Source organism: Haliotis rubra, unplaced genomic scaffold, assembly GCF_003918875.1.
Source record: "Haliotis rubra isolate DU_JTF1 unplaced genomic scaffold, ASM391887v1 Scf26, whole genome shotgun sequence".
Lineage (NCBI taxonomy): Eukaryota > Metazoa > Mollusca > Gastropoda > Lepetellida > Haliotidae > Haliotis > Haliotis rubra.
The window spans coordinates 1,668,737-1,682,084 of NW_025766669.1; the positions used below are offsets into that span (position 1 = coordinate 1,668,737).

The 13,348-nt window shown below is 39.1% G+C and overlaps 1 protein-coding gene across 1 annotated transcript; it reads right to left on the minus strand.

Moving 5' to 3' along the window:
• Positions 1-2,667: 2,667 nt before the first annotated feature.
• LOC124280056 lies at positions 2,668-10,532 on the minus strand. The gene is made up of 6 exons (XM_046715935.1): positions 10,429-10,532; positions 9,475-9,562; positions 8,157-8,276; positions 7,427-7,472; positions 6,552-6,631; positions 2,668-5,996 (listed from the first exon to the last, which is right to left on the minus strand). Exons 2-6 carry the CDS (start codon positions 9,538-9,540, stop codon positions 4,041-4,043), a joined length of 2,268 nt encoding a protein of 755 aa, XP_046571891.1. The 5' UTR covers positions 9,541-9,562; positions 10,429-10,532; the 3' UTR covers positions 2,668-4,040.
• Positions 10,533-13,348: the final 2,816 nt, after the last annotated feature.

Below are 13,348 nucleotides of genomic sequence, written 5' to 3' on the forward strand. Positions count from 1 at the left end.
TTTAAGCTCTTTTAGTGCTAAGATAGTCGACAGTTTTAAAACGCTTTGAAAAACTAGGCCCATTACTTTTTGGCCATACTTTTTCTACCAGCACAAATTACTCCTGATGCATGCATAAATGAGAAATGTATGTTTGGTATTCACTTTGTATGAATATCAGCAAAACTTTGACAGATATTTCCATATTTTAGATTTAAAACATCTTATAAAATCTTTCTGTCAGTAAGATTAATTTAGTAATCAATAACATAGATTTATTCTGTGTTTCAAATGGCTTTCGATGTTTTTGTTGCTTTGCACTGGGTCCAAACATTTGGCAACATGTTGTATAGTGAGGGATTTTAAAACTTCCTTCCTTTTCAGGAAACACCATTTTTATTGTTACCTTGGCTATGTGGGTTGACTGTAACATTGTTGTGTTTGTATTCTTTGCAAATATAGATGGCTTGTAGGGCTGCAACGATTCACCCAGACCTCGAATTCGATCATTTTCGATTCGATTCTTCATACAAGTAAATGCATTAGATTTCATTTAATTCTCAGAGTTGGCTCTTTTAGCGTGAACTTGGCGATGTCTACTAACAACAATTCTCGTTGGATAATTAGCCCGGCATCAATCAATCACGTTTCACCTAATTTCAGCGCTCGAAAATGCCGGAGTTGGAGTCAAAATTACGTTCTGGCTGTGTAGAAATATTTTGAATAGGCATTCAAATATCAAATCGAAATAGTATTAATGGTTATCAAAAATCGAAACTAAGGTGTCAGAATCGAACCGAATCGTTGCACCCCTAATGGCTTGAAACATTCATCTCTGTTGGTGACAGATTATGCAATAATGTTGTGAAGATATTTAATGTAAAAAGCATTACCACGATATATTTCGTATTTATTATAGTCAGTCTATAACAGCTATAACTGCTGGGGCTATAACCTTTGTAGAATATGAACTGTATACTTATGTATGCAGCTGGCAAATATATCATGACTTAGAGAAGATATATGAAACATATCAGCTACAGTCAACTCCTCGTTTATTTGATCGGCTTGTCGTAAACATGAAGCTCCATCCCTGTCACGCACAGTGATATCGCAGGAATATTGATGATAGTGGCATAAGACCCAACTCACTCACTAACTCAGATCAGTGAGTGAGTTAATATTTACATCACATCTCACTAGATCAGTTTGCTGTGGGGGCAGTGGAGTAGCCTAGTGGTTAAAGTGTTTACTCGTCACGCGGAAGACCCAAGTTCGATTCCCCACATGGGTACAATGTGTGAAGCCCATTTCTGGTGTCCCCTGTCGTGATATTGCTGGAATATTGCTAAAAGCGGTGTTAAACTTAACTCACTCACTCAATTTGCTATGGTGAATGTTGAGGAAATTTCAGTATTGGTCTATAGCAATTATATTATATGGACTTATAATCATAAGGTCTACAGTTCAACTGAGTTTTTATTAGGAGTGAAACGGTACGCTCTTACTACGGTATGGTACACATTGTGGTACTAGGCCTTCAGTTCGGTCTGGTTTGGTTCGGTATATGAGGTATGATCATAATGCAGAAAATTGACAAGAGCCAAACCCAGGTAGATTTTGACAAAATGATTCGATTTCTAGACTTTTTAGAAAAGGTTTATGAAGGTTAATAAAATGATGGTGCGAAAACCAAAAATACCAAATTTTTGGATTGCATTATGGTATACCGAATCTAAGGCAAAATAACGCGGTTCTACTAATACTGTGGTATACGGTATCCACCCTAGTTTGTTTCTTGTCATAGGGGATGCACAACCCAGGAGACACGTCTTCCACAAACATGGGGAGGATGTAGCTGAAAGTGTTTTCATATCATTGATATATGGTGCTGTCAGATTGTACTATGTGGGATCATTTTACATGTTTCTTAACCTGCCTTTTAATTTACTTCTCATGACAATATTTTGTGCCATATTATATTGTATTATATTATGTTATATAGCAGGAATAAAATTCCTCGGACCTTTTCTTCTTGTATTTACTTATCCAAAGATCTGTTACCTTCAGTAGTATGAAGTGTTAACCCGTGAAGATCTGGGTTAGATTTGGCCTTCAGCAGCCCATGCTTGTATAGTCTGTTTGCAGTGAAAACGTACCGATGAATTTCACTTTAAACAAAAAAAGTAAATCAAATAAAGTGAAATTAAGCCTGCAAATCCCCATAACTTTACTTTGCCAATTGATCATTAAAATCTCAGAATTTTATTCAACTTAGGATAAAAGTTGTTTAACAAACGATCATAGTTTCAAATCACTGTTATTGGTTTGTATTACAAGGGGGTATGCACATTAAATGAAACCAGAGAACAAGAAGGGTTGGTTTCTACGGTAGTCTAAGTTAGCGCTCATCACGCATCTCACATGCATTTGTTTCACTTTTCCAACTACTGCGCATACCCCCTTGTAATACAAACCAACAATAGCAATTTAAAACTATGATTGTTTGTTTAACAAACAACAACAACAAAAACAGAAGTACCCTTGTGTTTTCTTTCAATAAACATGTAAGGGTTGAACTATGCCTTTCAACTGTCTGCTCTGAAGATAATACATTGTGTTCCTTAAATCCATTTGGAAAGTATGTATGTTTTATCTGCAACTGTATAAAGATATATCTCAAAAACATTTTGATCTTTTATAACTTTTTATTTTGTTCAGTTGTTGATATGTACAGACTCAGGGGATAAAAGTGATACAATTAAACAAAACAAAACAAACATTCATACCAAAACTTGCCATCATCATCATCATCATCATCCAGTGATATAGTCTGTCTACAGTCAACAAATAATAGAAAAATTCAGTTGATAATATTGCGTATACCAGCCATTGAACTGCACACCAGTTAATGCTTAAATGGTCACATTTGAACATTTGATCCACAGTCATTTTATAAATACAATTCAATGGTAGTTTGGCATCATACCCCCGATGAACCAAGGGCCATGGGGCTGAAACAATGTGAAATATAAAAACTGGCACATATAAAAACAACTTTATATCATATATCATAATATCAAATTGAGAAAAGTTTTCTGTATGTACAAAATGAATACAATTGCCCCTTATTAGAAAACGTCAAGGGAAAGCTAGTCCAACAGACGACACACCAAGGGACATAACTCCAATTTCTTACCATTGGAGCAGATATTGATAACAAATTCAAAATACACTGACATGCCATATCAACCCGGGAATGTCAATGGGTGTAATACAGGTGTGGTTATACACCCTATGCTGACCCTATGGAACATTCAAAATGCCTTATATCATTTCTAGGTATTTGATAAAATGGTATGTAACACCACTTCATTGTGTATGTGTCGCAGAAGCTGTTTAATAGCACCAATCAAATTGTATATGGAATCAAGCCTGATACAAATCTAGGATCTTGAACTGGTTTAATATGGGATTCGAAACATGTTAAGCAGATCCTGGTATATTAAGGGATAAAACTCTTCAAGGTGGTGGTTCCTTGGCACCAGGGGTCAACTTTGGCTATTGGGCAATATGTACAGTACCCAGTGCAAACATTGTTTTCAGCTGTTTTGTGCGTGACGTTAGTGATTACGTATACATTTACGTAATTTGAAGTGTGATGCATTATTCTCTTAGCAAATCCCTTTTGCGCAAACTAAGGATTAATATCGGAAGTATTATGTCACTATCCAGAATAAGTGTTCTTGTCCTTAGTGACAAAGCTATCATGCTCGAAAAGAAACATCCCCAAGGATGTTTTGTGGGGCGGTCCAGTTGTAGAACAAGATCTAGGTCTGCCTATACTGAGAAGTGTGACATGATTAAGTCAAACATTTTATGTTTACCTGAGAGAAATATTTGAGATATGCAATGAAAGTTTGTGATAGATGACAGTGGAAGAATATGGCTTTGAGCCATCAAGTTGTAAGAAGCCACATGACTCATCACTGCTTCGGTGCTGTCTTGTCTCTAGACAAGAACATTAAAGATCACAGACGATGCTTTGAACCAGGAGTATTTCACATTGTTGTCTTGTATTGCACTTGGAACGACACCTGTCTGGTATAACCCTTCAGAAGCTCCCTCTGAAGATTGTCCCTGTACTTCTTTCTGTATGTGTGCCACGGCTCCCCGTCATACTCCTCCACCAGGGTAGCCTCATCCATCTTGCTGACCTGCGTCCGCAGTCTGGAGATGAATAAGGCCCACTCGTATGTTGACTCTGCGCATTCTTTGAGGAGAGGCGTCTCTGCCACAGTCAGCCGTTTGGCTTGACCAGCAAGTGGGAGACCAAATTCGCATGGGATGTTCATGATATAGTCCAGCTTTGTCACAATAGATCTGACTTCCTCCTCATTCTGTTGGAGCAGAGCGTTGAATAGCTGCTCCCTCATGCCGTTCTCCACACTAGATATGGTTCCCTCAAAGAACATGGTGTCCAGTCTGACTAGGAGGTGCACGCCTCTTCCACGGACAGACTTTGCAGCAGTGTCTCTGCTCTGCAGGATCCGCGGGATGTTCTCCTCCGTGTAAGGTCCGTGCATGCCACTGTCACTGTCCATGTACCTCAACACCTGAGCTCCCCCTATACCGATACCGTCCACTCCGGCATACACGGCGTGTTTGATTTCGTCGAACTTAAAGCCAGCAGAGAAGTATGTGACCAGGCCGCGCATATGGGCCTCATGGTTGAAGGCGAGAGCTTCTTCAAATCCCATCTGGTACATGATACATTTGGATGGGTAGGTGTCACTTGCCCCGTCCAGTGTCACCTTATCAAAGCCTCCAAGTGAAGTGATCTCAATAGCTCTTAGGGCAATCTCTTTCCTGGTCTTCAGTTCAATTGCTTGTTCCCGTTCAAAGTCGTCGACGATGACCTGGTTGAGATTCCATGCTGCGGACAAGTATTGGTTGAAGCGATCGCGGTTGACCTGGGCCTTCAGAGCTCTCATGTATCGCAGGGCTTGGCTTGTTGTCAGTCCCTCCATGGCTACCTTGCACTCGGCTCCACCCTGGTAGAAAGCTGCAGAGATGGTAGCAGACGTCATGTGAACAACTTTAAGGAAATCCTCTTCAAATTTGCCAGACGATGAGTCTTTCATGGCTCTGCCGACAAAGTAGGTGGTGGGGGCTGCCTGGCCAACGTGAAGACGGACTTTGGAGAAGTTGAAGAGAGAAGATATTCTGTACGACTCGATATTCTTCCTTGGGAGATGCTTCGGTCTCTCGAGATGTTCCACGTGGATGATTGCGCCCTGCATCCACTCGTTGAAGCGGGTGGTGCCCAACACATGACCCTCACCGGGGTCTGTGAGTGACATGTATGTCTGAGTGTGAGGACGGAAGCCTGGAGAGCCAAGTGACCTGTGAGGCTTCAGGGTGACCTGTTTCCCTTTAGCCAGACAATGGTACGCCAACTGGAAGGCAAGGTACTCCACCGGGTTGGGCTGACGACGTTCATCTCTCAACGCCTGAGCCAGCTTGCATGTTGTATTCATGAAGTCTTTCTCGAACTTGTTCTCGTCCCATGTCAGCTTGACCTTGTTGACGTCATCGACGACGCTGAAGTTGATGTAGCCGGGTCCTTCAGTCGGGACTACGCCCACAAACAGCTCCCTCTCAGCCTCCCATTCTCGGACGATGCCCAAACAGACGCGGCAGATTCGGAAGGTCGAGTCCAGAAGTTGCCTCACGGTGTTGTCCTTCAGGATCTTCTCGCCAATAGCCATGAAGGTTTCAGCCTTAGAAGAGTCATCGGGAAAGATGAGTTGAAGCGTCTGTCCGAGTTGTTTGGTGACGGTCTCGTTGTCGGCAGCGGTGGTCATGGCCAGTTCTCGGTCAGACTGGAACTTCTGTGTCGTCCGGCACTCGAGTTTGATGTGGATGTTGTACAGGTTGAGCAGCATGTCGTGAAGGAGAGACAGCGATATCTGGCGTAGGGTTCCCACACCAAGACACATGTTGGCTTCCTCACACTGGAAACAAATACTCACATATCAAATACCGGAATCAATGACATTTGTTTAACAGAGATTTATATAACATAACGGAAAACAAACAACACATGTACTTTATTTATTTATTCACTTATCTATCTATCTATCTATCTACCTATCTATCCATCCATCCATCCATCCATCTATGTATCCATCCATCCATCTATCTATCTATCTATCCATATATCCATCTATCTATCCATCCATCCATCCATCCACCTATCTATCTATGAGGATATAACCTTCACTAGGTTTCACCTCCACACCTGCTATATAGACATTATTCGCGATTTGCGTGAAATTGCTGGAATATTCCTCCATATAGCTGGTATATTGCTGAGTGCGGTGTAAAACAACAAACAAATCGTGTTTCCATGTTTGTCTGCACGGTAACCGTGTGTTTAAACGACTCAGATTTACATTACTTCGGGATTTCCTCCCAAATTAAGCAGACACGCCTTGAAAAAAGTAGAACGCTATCCAAAACGGTGTTAAACCCAACTCACTCACTAACTAATGACGAGATGTACTCACCGGGATTGTTGACTGTCCACGTGCATCATCGTTAACTTCAGCTGCAGGCAGGGGATTTTTCTCCATCAAATCAATTCGATCTGAAACCACAGACACGAAAATAAAATCGATTCAATTCATGCTACCAGAAAAAGTCACAAAACCGATATTTCCATGTTTCTTTCATATGTTGTGTTGTAAAATTAATGTTTAAATTTAAACTAATTTACCTCAATATAATAAACAAATTTTTAATTTTGAAAGTGTTATTTTTGTTAGTCTCTCTCACAGTCCCTGAACCATATCATATTCCCTACTGCCCAGAGCTCCCTACAATGCTAAAGCCCTAAATGAAGCAAGTCTAGATTTCCTCAAGTTCAGTTTCCCACCTGACTGGGGCTCCTTTAAAATCTAAACGGTTTATTTTATCAAAACTATATACATTCAGAGACTAAGCGTTAGACTAGAGTTTTATTCGTTCTGACAGTATTTTAGCCATAAAGCGTCAAGATCAAATTTGCATATGAACACAAATCAGTCATTAACACAAAGTCACACTCAAAAGCAAGATTTCGTGAACACAATCCAATATCACAATGCTATCTACAATTTATAATAATAGCCCTCATGTATACTATTTACAATCCAGAACACGGGCCCAACGCCCAATTTTTAAAAAAGCAGGCAACTTGTAATGCACATAAAAGCATCTTTAAATCTATAGTTTACGATACATTTTTAGTTGCACATTTAAACTTTTGACCAGTCAGAAGGCCGCGCCTTTGGATATTCGGTTACGTAATACTCGGCGCTTGAAGGTCCGGCCTCGGTAAGTATGAGGAACCCGGATGTACAACCGGTAAAGTAGAGAGCGTTATATCGAGGGAATGACTTACCGGACACGGAGTTTCCGAAGTTGCTGTGTTGTCCATATCCGTCATGCTGAAATAAACAATACAGGTGATTGTTGTGACAGGTGACATGCTTGTTGATGTTCAAGTATTTCCGGGATAGCACACACTCACTGCATGGCTTGTAAGGCGCATTGCGTGAGTAGATGTATGATGGGTTTGTTACGGAAGTTATACAGTGGCGTCGTACTTTTGTGAGTGTGTTTACGAGCAGAATTAGGAAAGGCATTACGTATTCACAGCCGTGGCGGTTTACATTTGTCGGAGGTACACAGTCACACTTCCATCTTTCGTGGAAGCCGCGATGGCTGAGTAGGTAAGATGGCTGACTTTGTGTGCTGGCGAGTAGGTGCCTGATTCTAAATTAACATGGTGTGGGTTCGAAGCCCGAGGACTCAACTTAAAAAGTACTAGAATCTGTACTTTACTGAGAACGTGTAATTACAAATATAATGTGTTACATTTGACCACTTTTTAAAAAACCCATTGTGTATTCAGAGAGAAGAAAAGGGTTGAAACTCGGATATATTCATCCATCATTTCAAGGAAATATATCTTTCAGAAATCTGGCATGTTAGCAGAGCCCTCTGCCAAACCAATTCGTTTCTCGGGTGTTCAGTGCACCAAGCGACACACAGCTTACACACACACTTTACAAACTCCCGGATCCCGCTCTGAATACGTGTTCACAGACAATAAATGTGGAAATATTTACCTGTATTCTCCTCATGTAGCATGCTAGAGCCGATCCCAGGAAGAGTATCCCCACACATGCAATGATTCCAATGATGAGGGCCGCTAGGGCCAGTCTCGTGTCTGGTCCATTTGGATTGCTCTGTTAATAAGAAGGTTAACGCGTTGAGTGAACTTTCACTACAACAATGGTTGCATCAGACGTCCGTTTTGATTAGATGTACATCTTTGAACAGTTAACTTCTAGCGCCATCATCACAATCATCATCATCATCTTCAGGGGCGGTGGGGTAGCCTAGTGGTTAAAGCGTTCGCTCGTCACGCCAAAGACCCGGGTTCGATTCCCCACATGGGTACAATGTGTGAAGCCCATTTCTGGTGTCCCCCGCTGTGATATTGCTGGAATATTGCTAAAAGCGGCTTAAAACTAAATCCACCCACTCATTCATCATCATCATCATCATCATCATCATCATCATCTATATCAGTTACTATACATGACAACGCTGAGCAATACGTTTCTTCTTCGCAGTCAAGTATTAACAATAATGTTCTTTCGAATACCAGTAAATATTGATGTTTCCATAAAGCGAAATTCGTTTCCGTTATATATAGTATATAGGTGTATATAACCGAATAATTGCAGGGGTTGTAAATCTGACTTGTCAAAACTCAGATCAGGAGAAATCGTGATCCAGGATTTTCAAATTTTATCCGATTAAACACAACTATTCATGTTTTGATAAAACAGAAATCATTTTCGTTATATCACACACACGTGTACTATGTAAAAGAACACAAACTTTATAATTATGTGTAAATCTGCCAATGTTTAAGATAGATGAAATCGTTAACATTCACTGACACGTTGGTTGTACGAGTAGTTTCAATGCGCTCGTTAATCTGCACATATAATATGAACGTAGCATTCGCTGAGCTCTCAGTGTGGTTTGTTTGTTATATACACACTTCTCTGTAAATTTCTCTCAAATTTTAATTAATTTCCTTTTAAAATTGGGACGATAAAAATCACCAGTAATGACTTCCCTACTTACACAATGCGACGGTTTATGAGCAGTTATTTGCGCTCTCGTCGGAGATTGAGTTTGTACAATGTAATGCACAACGATTTGTCTAAACAGAGGCCACTGTGGAGTGTGCGCAATGACTCAGAACAAACGACAAAGAAATCGTTCATGAAAATACCACAAATGCATGGTAATTAATCAGAAATCCCATAATGACAAAATACAGTCCCCCAAATAAATTTGTTTTAAAAGTTTTATTTATCAGCTCAACGTGTTAATAAATATTGCGTAAATTCAACTGTGACAACTTACCTCGTTCTGGGCCGCGGACAAGCCAACGAGCAGTGTTAGAATCACACTGCCTAATAGTCTCCGCATGTTTGTCCAATTTGTAGTGAAACTGAAAGATATAATATACAAGCAATGCATTAAATCTTTCTAAATCAGATTCAGACTAAAAATTATAATATATGTAAACATAGGAGACGAGATATGTATTCAAAACAGAGCCAACATGTACGTATAACGTGCGTACCTGTATTCTTACATCAAGTTGGTGTTATCGAATTACCTATCATTAGTATTGCTTTGAATTCAACAGATTTATTTGATTTTTTTTTAAAACAACAACAGATTTATAAAGAACGAAATGAAACGGTACTGGCCTGTATTTATACTTTGGCCCGTTTCCACTCTATATGACATAGTTTATCCGACACTTACATTTCTGTATTCAATGATCCACTGACGCTTTTGAATATTTAGAAATGTAAGTAAACTCTCCACAATGTCTAAATAATTTTGGAAGAAATAGTTTCTGAAAACTAAATATGCGTTTACACTTAAATCTGTTAAACAATCTTTTCAAAGTTTATTTCATCCTAAGCTAATTCACACAAAAAAGATAATTCGTAAAAAAATATATTTAAGACAAATGTTGATATTTTCAATTGCGGTTCCCGATTTATACAAATAGCAGCAATATATGGAGATTTTACCCAGCATATCCCCAATAGGGTATTTGCAAGTTCCGTTCTTAGTAGAATTAAGAAAACGAAGTTTCAAATCCGAATAAGACTTATTAAGATATTAAGCTATTATTTTCGTTTCCACCAGTCGTTTCTTCAATCTTTCCCAAACTTACGTTCAAATTGTTGTATAATTAAGATTTATTCCTGCCGTAATCAACATAATAATTATCATATTTAGAAATAAACGCAGTGAAGTATTATGCGTGTACAAGACAATAATGAAATTTTAACAAACCTGTAAGTTTTCCAAGTGTATCGAGGATAAGCCAGGTGTTGAGGTAAGTGTGTGTCCAACCCGGCTCGCTCCGGTTTATATAACACGGCGCGTCACGTGGTACCGGATTCGTCGACCGGACTGCGCGGGCAGGATCTGGCCTCACCTTTCCAAGAACTCTCAACGGGGCATTCCCCGTTCATGCAGGTCCGGCTGGCGTCACGTGTTTACCAGAAGTAAATCAGCTTTACGGGGCAGCCGAGAACGAACTGAATTAATTATTCAAGTCAGGGAAAGCATCGTGGACCATATACTACATGAAATTCAGCAATTTAATTCAATTGTTGTCTATTTACGCATATTTTATTGTCGTACAAATCCACAGATCGTTATGAAACCTACACGTTGATCTCCATTATTTGCAGATTATATCTCGATAATATTATATATAAACGAACGTTTAGCTATATGGCATCACGATTACTATTAGGTACTGGTCACACTTATCATCAACACATGCAAGGGCAAGTCAATTGTCCACCTGAAAAAATATGTTGAAATATGGTACAAGTCAAAATAAAATATGTTATATCATATAAATATCGTTCACCTATATAGGAGTAGGTAGGCGGCACACAATTCCACCCGAAGAAACTTGAATGTCTAACCACTGCGACATGTTTGATGTTGGCGATGAATTTCACTACATTTTTTTCCAGCCCTTTCTTCAAACACCATCGGAAAACTTAAATCCCAAACCATTATGTTAAAAAAACACAATGTGTTAAAATTTAACGAATTGTTTCACTGTAAACGAATTAGTGTTTCAAAAATGTTATCTATATTTTGTAATACCTTCATGAAAACTGTACAATCTCCTTTCTAAAACATCCCGCCATCATACGTACCCTTAACTATATATTTGTACCTCTAATGCCGAGTATCCCGGCCTGAGCGTAATAAAAGTTCTGTTCTGTTCTCCAGTATTCGCAAATTATATCTCGATAACATAATAGACAAACGAACGTTAATATGGCATCACGGCGTTAAACATTGGTATTGGATACTAGTAAAAGATTCATAGACGTATTGACTAACACAAACGTCTCGGTTTAAACGAATATTCCTTTCACTACAAAATCCGCAGCTGTTAAATTTTCATTTTATGAATGGGCGGTATTACTTGCACATTCAAAAAAAGAAATTAAAAAAAGGAAAATAGACGTTCAAGTGAAAACGATCAATACTAATTTTGGCTCTCTCGGAACGATTTCTTATCACATGCCTGAAAACACGTGTTCCCTAAACCAACGCTAATAATAGCGGACACATCAGAACATGAAGTGACTCCAATTATAGCCCTTCACACATTAAACTTGTCAGAAAGGCAATGTATTCCTGGAGAAACAGGCGGTTCTGGAACTGTAACTGAAACGACGATGTGAAGATATAGATAGCGATTATTATTAATATAGAGATTATGTCACATCGCTTTTTCGTTAATCATTTGAAAAATACTATTTCTATATATTTTATATTGACAACGTCATGGCCTACGTGAATATGATTTGAACAGGATTTCACATGACTCGCGCTGATTAAAAAAGTTTGAAAGATGCGGTCACATATTCCTGGGAAATCACAATACTTCAGAATTTTCCTGTTCGCTACAACCTGGACGTGGCTACATGCCACAGACACGGCATCACATACCTACCTCCTGCTGTATTTATAGAGAGGTGCAAGTAGTGACAAGCGTCGTCTTTAGAGAATAAGTGAGTGAGTAAGGTTTTACGCCGCTTTTAGCATTCCAGCAATATCCCGGCAGGAGACACCAGAAATTAGCTTTACACATTGTACCAAAGTCTTGAACTGATCACAAGTTTTCGGCTTGACAAGCGATCGTTTTAGCCACTAGGCTGTCCACCACCCTCTTTCCAGGGTTGATCACTGTCAACTCATGTTAACTGATATGCTTCACATCTCGGTTAACCTGTTTTGTCTATACCTACCAAAACCCTAGTATGGGGTACACTAGTTATGAAAGCGTCTTCAGAGTTTGACAGACACTAGAAATTGTCTTCACGAGTTGTACCTATGTGAGGAATTGAATGTCATATTTTGATTAAATCACGAATAAAAGCATATTAATTAAGACAGTTAAAAGGTATTGTTAGTGTGTATGTCATCTGTGTCAAGGAAATTTTACTGTCATTGTTTGATATATACTATTCCAAAAAGAAACGTATAACTCATGCGAAAATGTATTTTCAAACATGTATAACTCGTCCACAAATAGACTTTAGAAAATGAATTTTTGCATCAGGTTAGAACAAGGAAATGTACAAGTGGATAATGTTATATAATAACGGAGACGTAGCGCGGGCCCGACGTCGAATCTGGATCTCATGAGAATCAAAAGTGTAACTTTGAAAATGATGTCGACTTTCGTTTTGATCTTTTAAGCGTTATATTTATTTTTCTTAATTTCCACAGATTTAATCAGAATAGACACGGTGGAAGCGTTGTCAAGCAATAAAACACTTCTTGAAATACGCGTCTCTATATGTTGGTGGATGTAACCTTCGTACACATATATTTTAATATTTTTTCTCTAATAATTAAAATCCATTCATTCGTTCTGTTTTTAACTTACTTTAAACCTAATTAGTGGTTTGTGTACTTTGATTATAGTTCATGTGCCCTTCACCTGCTTCGTGCATTGTATCAAAGTTGCATTTTGTGCGTTTTATTTAAGGCATCGTCATGGGTTCTCTATGATTGACAAAGGTTAACTCTGATTGAACTCAGTCAACCCTGGTTGATAGAAATATTTTAACCTCGGTTGACTCCTGTCAATTACATTTTAATCGCTTAACGCATGTCATGTAACGCCGGATCCAGGATTCTTCACTTTCCCTTTCTCTGCACTCCTCCCTCG